Source organism: Acomys minous, assembly GCF_964271855.1.
Source record: "Acomys minous genome assembly, chromosome: 7".
NCBI lineage: Eukaryota > Metazoa > Chordata > Mammalia > Rodentia > Muridae > Acomys > Acomys minous.
Window position 1 is genome coordinate 73252715 of NC_140488.1, and position 18021 is coordinate 73270735.

Consider the following 18021-nt stretch of genomic DNA (forward strand, 5'->3'; position numbering starts at 1 on the left):
ATGCATGCAAAATAAGGATCCAACTTTCTGTTGCATCCAAGAAACATACCTCAATACCAAGGATTGATACCACCTCAGGTTAAAGGATGAAAAAAAGGAATTCCAAGCAAATAGATCCAAGATGCAAGATTGTGTAGACATTTTAGTATCTGACAACAAAAGACTTAGAACCAAAAGGTATTCAAAGATATGAGGAAAGGCACAACATAATCATGGAAAAATCCATTACGAGGAAAGACACGACATAATCATCAAGGAAAAATAATTCCATCGAGGGAAAATTGTAATTCTTAGCATATTGGGACCAACCAGAAGGGCACCTAATTGTAAAAGAATCACTTCAGTAGCTTAAATCACATATTGACCATCACACACCTATGGGGCTGGAGAATGAACTGCACTTAACATAATAAAAGCACCACTAAAGTGAAGCTTTTGCTTTACCAAGATAATTGATGCTGGTCAGATGGGACTGGAAAAGCATCTGTGATGCAGACGGGACATCTTCAGGGATTATGCTCCTCAGGGCCTGCACACCGAAGCTGTGGTCCAGAGGGTGCCTAGGCTGAATTCCATGCTGACAGCCCAGCTTGGTAAGGTATAACAGTCTCTATTGGGAGAGATTGTTTGAAGGCGTGAAGGAGTCATTCCAAGTGGCTAAGGCTTGGAACGTGTGGCACGGTCAGAGTCCCAGAGGAGAGACCATTGGGCAAGGTGCAATCACTTACACTGAAGACCTGAGCAGTACCTCCCACCAATGAATGATTGTTTGTTCCCATGCACAAGGATAGTCACGAATGGAAACTTCTCTTGTGTCCACATTCAAGTATTAAGTACAGTAATGCCTGGGTACAAACACAACTAAAAACAAATGCAAACACTGGCCTTCCAACCCACTCAGAAGCCCTCCGACAGACTGGCCCTATTAAATTAAGCAATGCTGTTCACAGAAGATACACCAAAAAGCAAGAGCTTTCAAGGGGACAAGGGAGAGGGTAAAGGAACATAGCATATGAGCCAAGGAACTGACCCCACAGTATGAAGAGCCTGAAAGTTTAGTAAACGCCCTAAGGCCTCTAAAGCACATTGAACTGTTTCAGGCCTGAACCGCACAGGCTATCAATGACTTGCTGTTTGAACAAGCCTGCACCCCCTCCTCTGGGCACTTAAGCTTAAGAGGAAGGTGCAGGAGGTGAGGGGGAGCCAGCTGCTGGAACCCAAGGTATCTCATGCATGGGCTGGGAGGCTTCACTGTTCTAACTCACGCAAGACCTGAAAGCAGAAAGGATGGGATCAAAACCACCTAATGAACACAAATCCCTTCCCAGACTCTCCTCGCTTCTCCACTGTCTCCTACAATTGCTGATATCTCACCGACACCAGTGGACAAACTTGTTTTTGTCTGAATTCCCCATCTCCAGACTCACCTTCCCTGATTTCTCCATCCAGGACACCAGTCTATGGTGCTGAAGTTCATGGTCTCTAAATATAACCTTCCTGATATCAGAACATTTCCTAGGCTTCCCACTAACCACTGCTTCTGGCGTAGTGCCAGGATGTGTGTGTGTGTGTGTGTGTGTGTGTGTGTGTGTGTGTGTGTGTGTGTGTGTGTGGTCATGTGCTTTAGTGCAAGCACAGTGGTGTTTGCAAGTAGGTTGATCAGGAAACATTAAGAAGCCCTAGCTTATGTTTCACCTCCTACCCTTGCCAGATCCCTGTAATCAGCCACCTCTCCAGTTTTATTCTGCACCTTCCCTTCCAGCAGTTCTGTCCAGCATGGCTTCCTGCTACATTCCCTGGGCCCCATCTGCCTCCTGGCCCAATAGTTCCTGGCCTTGCTTTCCAGACATATGGGAGAGGTTGAATTCCCTTCTCAGATCACAGAGCCCTAGCCCTCTGGGTGGGCCATTTTATGATTTGATGGCAAAACACACCTTGAGAAGGAATCCAGCCTGCACATCTGAACGGAAATCCCCCTGAAATCAGAGGCATGCAATAAACCCACCACCAGAGTGTGCAGTAGACTGCAGACACTGGCCTGGGCAGGGAATCCAGAAGCCAGATTTACTTCTTCCTGCCCTGGAGCAAATCCCCGCAACACCTAGGGGCATCAGTGTCTTCTTCTCTCCTGACACCAGGACCCCAGCCTGTTAGTTACTGCTGAGCACAAAACTCGACAAGCCACGTATCTGCTGCATGATCCCCATGTGCCCTCCCTGAAGTCAGATTCAGATGTCTGGGGTACCCAGCCCCGAAGTCAATCCAACCACCAAAGCCCTTATGCCCAGCGAAGACCAACTTAGCACAGTGCTTCCACTCTCCCAAGCATCTCCATCCCATGCTCCTTTGCAACAGGCCAGCTACCTGGTTAGCTGTGGGTCGAGCGCCGGGTCCAAGAAGAGTTCTTCAGAGTCAACAAGGCCTCGGCAGCCTCCAGTATCTCCTGACGCTCTGAGGCAGCAGAAACTGAGGCACTGGGGCCCTGCAAAGGAACAGGTGTGAGGAGAATAGGAGCCCTCTATCTGATACCTCTTCTCAGAAGCACATGAGCCCCCCACCCAGTGCCCAGCTGACTCCACTGCCCACTACCAAGGCCTAGGCTGACTTGTCTACACAGCCACTTAGCTCCCGCCTCCCCAGTTTCCAGAAGCCTCACTTCTCCAGGGACCTGCAGCTCCAGTGGATGACGCTCTGTGCTGGGACTTGGCAGGAGCTTCACCCTTGAGTATCTGGAAACAAGATGTGAGGGGATTAAGCACCGGGGTGTGTAGGTAGAACCTGAAGAGAGAGACTGACGGGGTTTTTGCACTACCAGAACGTGGGAATCCACTGGGCTGTGGAGAGCTCAGACCCCACGGCTTGGACACACACTCTGTCCTGCTCACTCGGCTTTCCTTGACATAACATCCGCTCACACCCCAACACATTTTTCCTGAGACAGTCATCTCTATAGTGTCTGTTTCTGTTGTTGTTGTTGTTGTTTGTTTGTTTGTTTGTTTGTTTTGAAGAGGACATCAGGGAACCACAGGTGTCTGCATTTGAAACTGCAAAGTCCCTGGAGAGATTCGGGTCTCAGGGACAGGGTCCTGCCAGCTCTTTACCAGCCAGCACACATCATGAAAGGAAGCCTGAAGCACTCCCAGGAGGGTTTCTCTGTTGTCCTCTGGACTTTCCCCTGGGCCTCTGTGGCCCTCTCTGCCGTGACACTAGGTTTCATTGGGACCTTCTGTCTCACCCATCTGTTTGGATGCAGAGAAACAGTGTGCGTGTGCGGAAGGCCTACTGTGTGCTGGAAGGCCTTGCTCTGGTGCTCTTTACCATGCGACAGGTGTACAATATGTTTTGCCAAAATGTCCTCTAGGAAGTGGATGCTTGGAAACATAAAGTCACCGGTACCAAGTCTCGGAGGCAGGGACCACCAAAGCAGGAGAGAACCCTGTGTTTGCCCCTCGGTCTGAGTGTCAGCCTTCTCCCTGCCCTCTCCTTCTCCTCCTCCTTCTTCCCAGACCATCCTCCTGCTGCTCCTATGGCACCGAGCACAGGGTTGGACGCACACGGACAAATGACACAGACAGCTCCAAGTCCCTCTCTACTCACGTGTTGGGAAAGGCCAAAGCCCCATGTAGCCCCATGGAAGGAGAAACCATCATTTTCTGCTCTGAGGCTGCTGCCCTGTAGGGCAGAGGTGAACGTGGTGGGGGCCAGTAGAATAGCTGGGAGCTCTCCTGTAGAGACAGAGATCACAGGTGGGGATTGGGTTCCAGGCCAGCCGGGAAGGGAGGATGACGCATGGGCAAATCACACCCTGATGGCAGGAGCCCAGAATGTCAGTGCTCCCAAGACACCCGCAGAAGCCCCCCTCCGTCTTAGCCTGCTCTCTCGCCACTGAGAAGACTGAGGCCCAAGGAGAAGGGATGTTTCCCACGTCAGCACACGGCCACGTGATGAACTGTTAGAGGTGGGAGCCCTGACTTTAAGACTCAGCTGAAAGGGGTCTTGAACGCTGCCAAATACAAACAGCCAAAACTCAAGGAATCTAACATTTACATAATTCCTGACTGTGTCATGGTTCTTCTTGGTATAAGTAGTTGATTCTGTATATGTGTAGTAATATAAATGTATATGTAGAAAATTTAAAAATATAGTGGAAAAAAAGAGAAAAAGAGGAAAGTGGTCTTGACAGTAACTGGTGGGGTCCCCCACTCAGACTCAAGTAACAGACTCTCCTTACCCTCTGGGTTCTTGCAGGGTGCAGGTCTTCAGGCTGGCCCCCAGTGTTCTCCTCCCAAGCTGTAAAAGACAAAGAATTGCTCCCTGTTGGCTGCCCACCTGCCTCATCTGAAGCCATTCACCAACAATCTGAGTAGTCACCATCACAGAATTCCTCAAAGCCACAACCCATTCCGCCCCCCAGCCACCCCCCAACTGCAAGGCCTCTGCTTCCCGCACTCAGCTGCCACGTACCATTGATATACGATGTCACTCTGGACCGGGCCCCATTGAGGTCCACGGTGTACTCTTCCAAGGTCACACAGAGTACAATTCTGTGACAAGGCTGGTCACAGAGTTACTAGTGCTGTGCTTCCCTCCACCTACACTGAGGCGCCCTCCCTAGCCAAGAATACTCACTGTGAGTTTTTGCACAGGTAGAGGACATGTTGCCCTGTCTGGCAGATTTGCAGGGGACACTCGCTCTTGGTAGTCCAGTCTGGCGTCTCTTTAGAGGTGCACCACGCACCCTCTTCTCTGAACTCGGTGCAGGCAGAGCTACACTGTGATCCCTACAGTAGGGGTTTGAGGGACTCCTGCTGGTCATGTGCAAGGGTGGGGCCTGGCCCCCCTCCCATGCCAACAGGCCCCACCCACGAGGACACAGCACAACTGGGGTACCAGCAGACCCGAGAGCGGGAGGACTGGGCTTCTCACATGGCTTGGGTCCGGCTGCCCCAACTGTGGCCTCTGACAGAGAGATTTCCAGGTCGTCTGAGGCCTGGTTTGATTCCTGGTGCTGCTCCAGTTGTGTTCCCCGTGCTCGCTTCTGAGGAGGAGGGCAAGCAGTAGAAACTCGGCTTGCCTTTTGCCTCCATGATTCTGGAATGGAGAGCAGAAACACCACTGTATCCCAATGGCCTAAAGTAACTGGTCTTTCTGACAAGAAAGAAAGGAAGGGAGGAAGGAAGGAAGGAAGAACATAAAATCCCACCCCCAAAAATAATAACCACCCTAACTGAAACTGAAACCGAAACCCAAACCCAAAGAAAACCAAGCAAGCAAGCAAACAAACAAACAAAGAAAGAAACACAGAAAAAGCTTCCTCTGGCAAGTAGACTCTTCTTCTCCAGCATGCTCACCACGAGTTTGTCCTCTCACAGTTTCCTTCAGCCTTCATCGCCCTATCTTATTCACACAGTCTCCATCCTTCCCATGTTGTCTCTCTCACCCCCCGCCTCCCCACAGCCACCTCTTGCCCTTGGCTCCATTCTGCCATCAGTCGGCTCAGACTCGGGACACACATCCCGTTTCCAGGCCTACTCCAGCAGCCCTGCGCCTCGAGCCACAATCACGCCAAAGCCTGGACACCTTGGCAGCTGACTTCTGGGCGTCCCGCATTCATTCGCTCCCCACATGGGAAAAACACACACCAACTATTCAGGAGTGACATGGATGACCAGTGTTCAATTACCCCTTCACCCTCCAATCAAGTTTTCTTCATGCCTTAATCTTAAGTATCCCCTCGCTCCACTTTTCAACGGATTACACTTTTGTCCCCACTCACACCCCTGCACCCCTCCCAGGAAATCCTCTTGCTCTTCTGAAGACAGTGGACACACGAGTCATACCTAAAAACCCACCACACAGGAAACTGTTTCAAACAAACAGTATTTCCGCGAATTGCATCCACATCTCTCCCTGTTCCATTCTTTGCCCTTTCATTCCTTCCCAGCATCCTACACGTGGCAGATGTTTGTTGAAGCCCATGCCGAGTACCGAGTACTGGGCCCTGGCATCGCCCAAAGACCGTGTCCGGCCGACTCACCTGCCCGTTGGCTCCAAGCCAGGCCGCTCACCCGCCCTCTCCTCTCCTCAAACCCACCCATTCCCTCCCGGTTGTCCGCTAATGTCCCACAGTGGGCTCCACACTTTGTCTGCTGCGACCGTGCCGAGTGCGGCTTCTTCTCTTCCCTCACACCCGATGCCTACCTCAACTGCTGCCTGGCAGGTCCCAGACCGGCGACCAACCTGGGGATGTGCATTCTCAGAAGGGTTTGGGGCGGGGCCCGAGGGGGCTGGGAAGGGCCTGGAGGGGCCGAAAGGCTGCGGGGGGTCGAGGGGTGCTCCTCCTGGTTGCTTCCCATCTCTGGCAGGCGTTGCCTAAAGAGGCCTGAAAACGAAGGAAACGGGCACCTGAGCAGGTAGAGGGAAGAGGAAAGGCACAGAAGAATAGGAAGGACCTGTCCCACATCAGTGCCACCCGTGGTTACGCCCAGGTACCAGGCCTTCAGGATCAGCGAGTTGAGGCGCCTGAGAGAAGCCTAGGCTCGCGGCTGTTCCTCAAGCCTTCTCAGGGCTTCCGGCTTGGCCCGAGGCTCTACTTCCTGCCTTGCCACAAAGGCCAATGAGCTTCCAGTGTTCGTCCGGCCGGCAGAATGGCGGCCCCTAGTGGCCGCTCAGAGACCCGCTGCTGCACTCACGCTGTGGTGGTGCTGGTTACTGCTGCTCACTTCAGGAGGGCCACCTTTACCACAGGAGGGACGAATTGAGCTTTGCACCCTCTGGTCACGGGCCCGCAAACTGCCTCCGTTTGAGTGCGAAACAACGTGGGGTGTGGGTGCATACAGCTTCAGTAGATCGGGTCGCCGAGCTGCTCTAATTTGTCTCTTCAAACTCCAGCGTGAGATTTCGGCATGGGCCACCATCTGTCCTCACATCGTCTTTTCTCATTCTGAGGCCATCTTAAAACCCCAGAGAATACTTGCCGATGTCTGGCAAGGGCTTCAACTTGTTAGAGGCTACATCTAACCTTTTTGTTTTCTGTTCTAGGAATAAATCCCTCCATATTTCTGCTAGCCGCATACTCCCTGCCTCCTCTGTCTTTATTGTGTAAGTAAAAAAAATTTTTTTTACTCCGTAGTGTCAGCTAGGAAACATTCCCTCAGACAAACATGTGACTTCCCGGCCCCTTGTCTTTTATCCTTCCACCTATATGTGAGAATCTGCATGCTAACTTTTCTGAACTCACTTCTGTTTACCATGCTGCAGTCAAACTTAGAGATCCACCCCCCTCTGCTTTTCAAGTGATCCCTGGCATTAGTGACACTTGACACCAGGACGCCTGCCTTCTCTAGTGCAAAGGTACTGTAATTTAGAATGCTGAACAGAGCTCTCAGCAAGCAAGGGGGTTCAAAACACTTGCGCCACAAAAACGGCGGCAATCCAGGGAGCCACCACCAGGGGGCGCAAGTCTCAGTCTTCTTCTCCCAGAAGACACTGGATGCTGGGTCACCTAGAGGTCAGCAAGGGTCACAGAGCAGCCACAATGTGGCAAGGAAGCATGTGTGAGGGGAGTGAATTTGGAAGCTCATTGGTCCAGAAGAGGGTGCTGCAAGGAGAGAGAGAGAGAGAGAGAGAGAGAGAGAGAGAGAGAGAGAGAGAGAGAGAGAGAGAGAGAGAGAGAGAGAGAGAGAGAGAGAGAGAGAGAGAGAGAGACGGAGAAAGCAGCTCTGGCAGCTCACTGGCAGGAGCCTCAGCTGGCAGGGGAAGGAGCTGCATCTTCCCTCAGAAGCCCACTGCTTCATCCTGATTGGCTGGACTCTGGGGTGACTAGAGGCTGGCTTCAAGAAAAAGAAACTAGGTTCCAAGTCCTCTTATCCCTGCCCCCTTCATCTGAGCTCTCCCAATCTTTCAGCATTCTGCCTCCTCTGGCAAGTCTAAAAGGGTGAGGCCAGAGAGGCCGACGCTGCCATGATGTAGCCTGCCCAATGACTGAGCCCTTTCGCGAGGGTTCCCAGCTTCAGCACCCCAGGGGGAAGCTTCTGCTACTTATGTCTCAGGTGGGGCAGGGAGGGATGACTGAGTTTCCAGAGGAGAATCTCTGCTCTTGAACTGCTAGAGCGTGACACGCACAAGAAGGGCCAATCAAAGCGTGGAAGAAGCTGAGCTCAGTGCCATTGGTGCGCTGAGGAGGAGCATTTGGAGGTTGGCCAAAGGCTGTATATAGCAGAAGGCATGGGTTTTCATGACAGCAGAGAGTGTATTGTTTTGACTTTATTTTTATTTCTTGTTCAATGGGGTTTTGCCTACCTGTCTCTGTGGGGGGGGGGGAGGTTGTCAGAAACCCTGGAGCTGGAGTTACAGAGGCTTGTGAACTGCCATGTGGGTGCTGGGATTGAAAATGCATCGACTGGGAGAGCACCCAGTGCTCTTAAGCTCTGAGCAAAGTCTACAGCCCACAGTGATAGTATTTTGTACTGAGAAAAACAACCTGTGGAGGAACTATCTCCTGGCTTGCACAGGGCATAGTGTCTCATTCTGGTCTAAAAAATATTTTTTTTTGGTGCAGCAGAAAATGTGTAAATGGAGGATGCAGGAAGGTAAATGAATGTTGGATGTCCAAGATCCTAGAAGTCCATAATCCTTTATTTTTAATGTCTTCCATGTGGTTATTATTGGAGACAGGATTGCCCGTGTTTTGAGTTGTTGTCCAGCACGCTACTCTCCTGCCTCAGCCTCCCATGTACTGATATTTCAGGCATGACTCCACCAGGCCGGAGTGGGCAAAACAGCAGGATCTCAGGAGGAACAAGTGGTTTTATTTCACAGGGGATCACAAGAATTAGTTAGACTACAGTGGGCTTGCAGGTAAACCCCAATCCAGGGAGAAGGGCATGCACGGTCTTCCTTGAGATTAGTGACTGGGTTCATTCTCGTCCACGCGGGCAACAGTGGATGCAGTGGTTTAGAAAGACAGATGAATGTTCACCCATGAAGGAGTAATGGTGGTGGTCTTTGGCAGGGAACAGCATGGAGCAACAGAACTGAGAGTAGTGAACGCTGAAGAGGATGGAGGGACACTTGTCTTGGCCTCATTGAATGGTTATTGTGAGTGAGTGAGTGAGTGAGTGAGTGAGTGAGTGAGTGAGTGAGCGAGCGAGTGATGGAGAGCAAGGATAATATTAGATAATAGCGGTAGAATTATGTGGTGGCAGAGAAACTCCACTGCGGTTGAGAGTTCCAGCAGCCCTTTTCATGGCCTCTCCATGCTCTCGAGCCACAGAATAAGGAAGTTGAAGAGGGATGTGCTCTGTTTCCTACTGGACTTCTGACTTCAACTGATATGGGAGACTGACCAGAGCAATAAAGAATGTCAGTCTAACTTGCTCCCTGAGAAACTGTAGTTTGCTTTGACAGCATAACATCCATGGACTCAGAACCAATCAGAGGTAAAGTGCATTTCAATCTCTTTGAGCCCAACAAATGGCAGAGTTGTGCCTTCCTCTCATGAGTGCCCTACCTATAGGAGAGAGGTCAGGCCTCCTGTAGGTGTGCCTAACACGAGCCCTTCCATCCCCTACTCTAGGGAATCTGGTGGGGCCTTGACTGCTGTGAATTCGTGGAAGAAGTGTACGCTACACAGAGACAGAGGCACCGTCCTTGAGGCCAGAGAGAGACTATGGCTGAAGACCCCAAATCTCCTGTGAATGCTGAAGAGTGTTCCACCACATCAGATGTTGTTGGTCAGTGTGTCTGGCTAGGGGTTTGGTGTCATTTTGGGTGCAGTAATCCTAAGTGTTTCTGTCACCAGTCATGCCATCGATTAGAAATGTGGCCTTAGGCAATACTTCTCAGGACCTGAATCTGTCCAGGCATAAGATGCCCATTCTGTGTCACGCGTCCCACGTTCACATAAAACGGAGACATTGTGGAGGGGGTACGGTAAAGATTGGCAGGGGCAGGAGTCCTCAAATGGAGTGGGTGCTTTCAGGAGACTACGGTGGGAAGGGATGCTCACACCATCTCTGCATGGTCTCTTCCAGATGAGCAACAGGATCTTCATTACCAGCCTGAAGTCCTGCCTCACACAGTTCCCCCAGAGGTAAGGAAAATGTGCAGGTCCAGAGAGAGTCCACGCCAGCAGTCACCATCTGTACCGTTTCAACTGGGTCCTAACGTCTTTGTCTCTAGACAAATTCCTGTGTTGGGAAAGTCACTTCCCTTTGGGTCTTAGTATGTTCTGACCTAAAAGGAAAACCTAAAGCGTGGTATTGTTCGGTCATCAAGTTTTGGAAAGCTCTGTAATTCTTTATGCATATCTCCGGTTTTGGAAACATTCCTATCCCTTCTCTCTGGAGTGTCCGACCTGATATTGAACAAGGATGTGTGCTCTTGCAGGAAATCATCCAAGGGCCACTGCTCCACTGCCCCCCAGCCTTTTCACCTATGATCTTCAGTCATCGAATGCCCATTCCTTTCTCATGTGATCCTTGGCATCCCATGTTTATTCCCTGTCTGTGAGTACAACAAAGCCCACAGGGCCAGCTCTGGCTTACTGTCCTGTGTGAGAAATCACGTTATTAGTACGATAAGGTTAGGAGAGAAAGAAGGAAGACCATGTGGGTGGCGGAGGACACAGAGCAAGAGGAGAAAGAAGGAAGGAAGGGAAGGAGGTAGGGAGGAAGGAAACAAGGAAGGAAGTAGAGAAGAAAGAAGGAAGGAAAAAAATGACAGGGGAATGGCAGAGCAACGTTGCAGCCAGACTTGCAAAGACACAGACCTCTGGGCTTTCCTATATTCTGTATGGCATACTTGGAAAAGTATCACTGTGAGCTTTTCCCTCAGTGCAGGCGGTTGCGGAGACTAGTCTGCACAGGAGCATTAAGGAGGACAGGCACAATGCGCACAGCACACAGCTGGCTCCCAGTGCGCTGAGACTATTCCTGCACACAGAGTGAGTGGACATAGGAGGAGGCTCTGCAGAAATCTGGAGGCATAACTGGACCTGCCAGAGAGGCCCCGGGGAGTGTTGCAGGCCAACAGAGAACGCGTCCCGTCAGGAAGAGCATGGGCCAAGTGGAGGCCAGAGCCGGTCTCTGAGAGGACCACGGTCCCATCTTCCCTGCTGCTTTCCAGATTAGAACAGTTCTTGGTCACCTTTCTGTCCCCGGGGAGGAAAGAGTTCAGAAAAGGTGGTTCCTAGAGAAGTGATGTGGAAGGTGACTCTGAGAAGCAGTGATACAGAAATCAGAACAATTCCAGTCCTACCACAGTGGTGTCATTGGTCCTGCTATCCTCAGATATTCCCCTCCCCCAGGCTGACCTTGCAGAGCACCCAGCTCTCCCTGTGAGCTTGCAGGGGTTGTCAGCAGTGCCTTTAGTGTCCATGTTTCCTCTCCTCACGTTGTCAGGTTGTCTTCTGTGGTCATGCATCCCTGCGGCTGCATTGCCCGGTCAGTACGGCCAGCACAGCTCCTGGTAAATGACTGGGGGTGATGTCCTGGGAGAGGGTGGGCTTTGGGAAGCACTAGAGCTGGGTGTTTGGTGGGACGGAATGATGGCTGAAGGGTCCACTGTCATCAAGGATGGAGGTATGGTTTGTCATAATTCCTTCTCTCACAACCCCTTTCTGCAGGTCCCCACCATCAGTTCCCAGGACTCTCAAAGTACCCACGTGGGAAGAGACAGCACACCCCAGATCAATGACATCTCCAACCAGAACCCTGCGAACCCTGCAGTCCACTCTAGGGCCCCAGACATCTCGAACCAGGGCAGCTTTTCTGCTGAGGTAGACAGGCAGAGGGTCATGGATGCTGCCGAGGCTCTCCTGATTCTGCACAACTCCCCTCCAGCGTGGCAAGAGACTTGCAGGACAGCAGGTTGGTGGCTGCTTGGATGAGGGACATGGAGTGGATAGACTGGGAAAACTGGAGGGCTTATGCTGAGAGAGAGGTAGCTAGAGCTGGTGGTTTCCTGCACGTGTCGGCCAGGGACGCCTACTACTCTATGGGACTGAGAAAGTGGACCCCAGTGTCTGCTTAGGTCTTCACCTATCTAGTGTTTTGCTCAATAGCAGAGGGCCAGTGCCCAGAAGTCAAGAAAACTGTGAGGTGCTAAAGGTGGTAAAGTCTTGCAGGAGGGCAGTGGAAGGAAAAGAACTAGGAAAGATGTCTCCCAGTCAGCAGCTGTGTCTCAGTCTACAGCAGCCTGACAAGGCCTAGCAGCATATGCACGGGGCATAGGTGTCTGTGATGTGGGGGAGATCGTCATCCCAACTCAGGATATTTTCCTTGTGCACATGGAACATGGATACCTTCCCAGACTGAATTTTGTCAGCAAACCTCAGATTTCCGTCCAGGAAGGGGTCTGTGAGTGCAGAGGAGAATTTCAGAGCCAGGGAAGCTTGAAAAGAAGCTGCTGGTAAAAACAGTCAATTAAGAGCCCAGGGTGAGTGGGAATCCACTCTTTGTGGGTATCCTTGAAGGAAGATGCTAAATGAGGTTGCGGTGCTTTAATCTCACAGGGATCTATCTGGGTGGGCAGTGTAAGCTCTCCCAGTAACTCTGTGGCCGGGGATAAAGGAATGCCAGGTTCCTCTCTGAGTACCTGGGGTTGACCAAATGGGAACTAGGGCTGGGAATGATGGTGGAGCCAGTGCTAGAGAGAAGGCATTCACCTAGGAACAGGTCTGTTGGTTCATCGCAGTGAGCCTCTTACACTTCTGGCACACAATGTTATGACTAGAGAGCCAGGCTGTCACATATTTGTGATCTGACTTTGCCTTTGCCTTTCTGTCTGCAGTTCCTGATGGAGAGTGAAGGCTGCAGCTGTCCCACCTCTCTGTGTCACCTCAGCAAACACACTCTGCTTTGGTGACTGGCAAGGGGACATCTGCCTTGCACCCAACACTTGCCTTAAGGAAGCCAAAGTGGCAACCCCACTGTTTGATATATATTTTCCTGTTCACAATGATTCTGTTTTCCTTAACCCTTTAGTTGTGTTGTGGACATTCAACCCCTCAGTGTGAGGTAGCAAAATGGCTTAAATGTGACTGGACATTTTGACCCTGCCATCGTGTTTGTCCTTCGGAAGGCTTGGCTCTTTCATTGTGTCTTTAGAGCTGCACTGTGCAACATATGAGGAACTGTCTGTTCACAACATTCTCAGCCTATTACAACTACATTCCCCCTTTGCCCCTAGGGCCTAACCTTCTGGGACTACGGTATCAAGAATCACATTTTAGTAGTTGGGCTTCATGTACCACTATGATACTAGTTACAGGGAGACTAACCTTTTACATTTCACTGGTCCACACTACCACACTCAAAGATTGCCTCTATACTGTGAAAAGCATAACCCTATTGACCATGACATTGAAGTAATCTAGCGCCATGGTTTTGCAACCATGTGCTCACACCCAATGCAACTGTATCTTGTCCGGAGGACAATTTTCCTGTATAGAGACAGAACACTAGACACGAAGAAGGGGGCAAGTCTCCATTCTGATCAAACCCCGGTTATTGAAAACTTTCACAGAGTTTTTATAGGCACAGAGGCATGGGAATTTGCATAAGCAAGGGTTGCTGTGGATACCTAACTCTGGAATGCTCCAGCAGGGGTCTACCTTTACAGCTGCTATAATTGCAGGAGAGAGATTCCAGGTAAGTCTTGAAGCATCTGGTTAGTCAGGAAAAGGCTCCCAGAACTGCTGCTCGCAGGCAACTGGCCTTTAATCTGATCTTATCAGTCGCCTTTCGGGAAAAGGAGTAGCTCGGGGGTCTAGAATGACCAGCCCCCACAATAAACCACAACAGGTGTCTAATTGCCGACCTATGACAAGGTCAGCTGGTTTCGGGTGAATGGCAGATTGCTGGAGAAATAGGAACCTAGGCTCTGGCAAGATGGCCATGTAGCCTGTCCCCTACAGTATAGGTTTCTACATCGATTGTAATAGGAACTGAACAAGTGTAGTCACAACCAAAAGTTTAACCCACGGAAATACCGCTGTACAACAAGTGTCCTTATAAATACTTATCTGACACTAAGATCATTTTGTCTAATTTGGTTTTGAGGCCATGGTATGTAACCAGATTGCTTCCAACTGTCAGCCAAAATCTGTTTCATGATCCTTGAATTGACTACCAAAAACAAAACCCACTACTGCCCCATCTACCCCAAAAGAATAAAACAAGGGAACAGAAAATGGTTAAGTCGCGATATGGCAATGCAGTGCTGATTCAACTCTGCAGTCATGAACACAAATATCCCGAATTTGCAGAATTCTCTTTTGCTGGAAACATCTTGCATAAGATAAAAAAATCTCTCATCTGGGTAAGAATTGAGACAGGTTCTGACCTCCTAAGTACATTTCCATACTGGGTCAACCTCCACATAACAGGAGAAATCTAAAACCCTGACATCCATGGGAGCCAGGGCTGACCAGGAAACTATTCAGAGGGTAGGTGGGAAATTTTTAAGTTAGGAGCCACCTAATTAGAAGAAAATCATATCCGGATGTGGCTCCATACTTTTCTGCACCTAAGGTGCTCAGGTAAAATAGAGAAAACTGATTCCAAATAAAGAGGAAGACTGTGACAGAACACACGATGGATAGCCCATCACAGTGCAGCATCTGATGGCCAGCATCATCAAACCATAGCAAACCACGTGATTCTCAGGTCTTCTAGAATCCAAAGAACCCCGGCTTCACTTGTGGTCACACAGCTTCACCACACCATGGCCTTGTGGTAGCCATGCAGTCAGATCATGTTGGTTGGAACTGTGTTGCAAAGTTGTGGTCCAGAGAAGCCCGCAGTGTAACCTGGCAGGGGTACCCGTGCCAAATCCCTGCCACACTGGCTGTCTGTGTGGAAGGGGAGTGAACCAGCAAGCCAGAGATGGACACGGGTGCTGTGTGGTGTGCCCCCAGTCCTTCTGCGTGCTGGCAGTCCCATTGAGATGCTCCTCTAAGATGGCCTGCCATGGTCGTGTCCAGGCTGCACTAGAGACCCTGGGAGAAGAGACAGTGACCACCAGTCACATGGTTCTTGCCCAAATCTAATGTTCTACCATCAGTCTTCTACTTCTGTTCTGGAGAAATGAAGAGTCAGTCATGCTTACTGTGCAGAAGTCAAGATCACCTGGAGTTCACTGGCCTGAGTGCTTTCCCATGATACTTATCTCCCCATTAGTGCTTGACTCTCCTTGTTTGTTTGTGTGTTTGTTTTTCAAGACAGATTGGTGTGTGTGTGTGTAGCCCTGTCTGTCCTGGACTCTCTTTATAGCCCAGCCTGGCATCAAACTCACAGAGATCCACCTTTCTGTGTCTCCAAGTGCTTGGGTGTGTTTTTGACATGTGTGGTTTACAACAATGGCATCTTCTCCTGCTTTTCTTTTCATCTCCAAAGCTGCGAGGCCCTTGTATAATCGCTCTGGGTCAGGAGAAAGAAGTAGGGAAATTGATCAAGAGTGGGCTGATGTGAAGGGAGGCTTTGTGTCCTTTGCCTGTGCCCATTGTTGCTTGCAAGCTTAACTGTGGGGAAAGCAGCACCCGCATTCTACTAGAGGTTGCCACCTGAGCTCTGTCTACCCAGGGTCCTTTACATAAGCCCAATTAAATATCTGTAATTTACAAAGGAAGACCCAACTTCAAGTATTCTTTTTGGTATCAGAAAACAGACAAGGGTAGAAACTGGCAGGGGACATTGTGGCTGCAACTGTATTTCAAAATGCAGAGGTGGTTCTGGAGGCCAGCAATGGTTAGAGGCTGCCATAATTTTCCTTTCAACTTGATCGCTCTGTATCTTTGAGTACAGGGATAATCATCCAGATTTCTGACAACGTTCACACTAGAAGAGAATATTTCCAGACCATGTGTTCTATGAGAGATGATATTAGATATGTATGTGTAATAGTGGCCAGACCCTAACAAGAAAAACACCTAAATGGAAAACAGACCAAATTCATGAGTAGTCTTCATTAACAAAATAATAAACAATTAAAAAAAGAAAGAAAAAAACCCACAAGTGACAAATGTTAATTCGTAATGGAAAGTTCAACATCTCAAAGTGTGTGATGCTGGGTTTTCTAGAGAAACAGGACTGAGTGGGTCTCTGTGTGTGTGTGTGTTTGTGTGTGTGTGTGTGTGTGTGTGTGTGTGTGTGTGTGTGTGTGTGTGTTTTGCCACAACATGGATACATTACCTTGTCCAAAACTTGGTATCTGTCACCCATCAGCTCCAGTAAGATTCTGAAGGTCTGGAAATGTCTTTTGGGCACCTTGTACTCACTACCTACTGTTAGGCTGCCAGCTACAGAGCTGATTCCACAGCACCTTAGAGAATGTGGGAGCACTGTGGCAAGAGCCTGGAGGTCACCTAGACAGGAGAAACCCTTGGTCAAGGTATGGGGAAGGCTTGCTTTGAACTGGATACCAAGAATGTGGCACAAACCAGTTCTATAGCACGAGTACTCTTTGGCCTACTCAGCGTGTTGTTTGTCTACATTTCTGGTAAAAATTAATGTAATCCTGAAGGATTTGAAGCCAACAAGGAAGAGTGGTTTTGTAAGGTTTATTTTGGGGTGTGGTCATGAACATATACCTGGGAGTTTAGGTACAGCTTCTCGCTGTGTGTGTGTGTGTGTGTGTGTGTGTGTGTGTGTGTGTGTGTATGCGTATGTGTGTCTGTGTGTGTGTGTTGATTTAATTCAGTGGTTTTTCCCACTACCCAGTGTCTCTTCGTGGGTATTGTTCTTTCCTCAATAGCACTCAAAAGTCTAAAGCTAATAAAGCAATAAGTAATCTATCCATGAGGGTCTGTTTATTAAGCATATCCTCTAAAGTGCACTTAGATCTTTCTATAACTGTGTGTCCTGTAGGATTCTGTGGTATACCTGTAATATCCTTCATATTGTAAGATGCATAAAACTGTCTCATTTTACTAGAGACACATGCAGGAGGATTGTGAGTCTTCATTTGTACAGGTATGCCCATAATAGCCATAACCTGTAATAAATGTGTAATTGCAGAATCAGCCTTTCAGAACTCAGAGCAGTTGCCCATTGAAGTCCTAAGTATGTTATCTATGGTATGGTGCACATACTTTAATTTTACAAACTCTGCAAAGGAAACACATCCATTGCCATTTTCATTTCTTTTTTTTTTATTTCTTTATTAGTTGATTCAGATTACATCTCAATTGTTGCTCCATCCCTTGTGTCCTCCTGTTCCTCCCTCCCTCCCACTCTCACCCTATTTCCCTCCCCTATGTCTATGACCAAGGGGGCCCTCCTCCCCCACTATATTTTCATAGGCTATCAAGTCTCATCCTGGTAGCCTGCTTATTCTTTCTGACTACCACCAGGCCTCCCCTCCAAAGGGGAGGTGGTCAAATATGGGGCACCAGAGTTCATGTCAGAGTCAGTCCCTGCTCTCCACATAACTGGTGAGAATGTCCTGTCCATTGGGTAGATCAGAGTAGGCATTCAATGTTTATTACTTGTATTGTCCTTGGATGGTGGAGGAGTTTGGGCAGACTTTGGGTGCCATCTAGGTTACCTTCTCACTGTAATGACATTTCGCTATTAAAAAAAAACCAACTAGGGCATTGCCTTATAATTGTTTTGGCTGGATGCCAAGTAATAGACAAAAATCTTTCTTCAAGCTTTTGTTGTTAACATGATGCTTTTTGTACAATTCTAGAGCTTCTAATACATTTCCTATTAAAAGGTGATTAATTTCATCACTACCTTGTGCTAGAAGGCCTGGTAGACGTCTTTGGGATCTGGTATGTGTTATATACAATAGATGATTTCTAATTATTACTTGCAATAGTTGAATAAATAGCAAAGTTAATTCTGAATCATCCAGAATAAGTTCAGTGGTTTCAAATGTAAAATAATTATTTCTGCATATTGCAATTCAGTAACTACATTAAGAGATTCAAGAACATCTATTAATACTCTAAGGATGGCATACAGCCTGATATTTTCACTGGATCATAAGGGATCTGAACCACTTTACTTATTTTTC

The 18021-nt window shown here is 49.0% G+C and overlaps 1 protein-coding gene and 1 long non-coding RNA gene across 2 annotated transcripts in view; one reads left to right on the top strand and one right to left on the bottom strand.

Annotated features, from left to right (window-relative positions):
* Positions 1 to 18021, bottom strand: part of LOC311601217 (uncharacterized protein) — a 91333-nt gene that overhangs the window by 14800 nt on the left and 58512 nt on the right. Inside the window, exons 7-9 of the mRNA XM_084788611.1 lie at positions 6202 to 6382; positions 4465 to 4544; positions 2365 to 2482 (exon numbers count right to left, since the gene is read on the bottom strand). Of these exons, the coding sequence (XP_084644737.1) occupies positions 2365 to 2482; positions 4465 to 4544; positions 6202 to 6382 (379 nt within the window). The remainder of the gene's footprint in view (positions 1 to 2364; positions 2483 to 4464; positions 4545 to 6201; positions 6383 to 18021) is intronic.
* LOC311602417 lies at positions 10034 to 11446 on the top strand. The gene is made up of 3 exons (XR_014780742.1): positions 10034 to 10093; positions 10390 to 10508; positions 11403 to 11446. It is a non-coding gene; the product is annotated as an uncharacterized lncRNA (long non-coding RNA).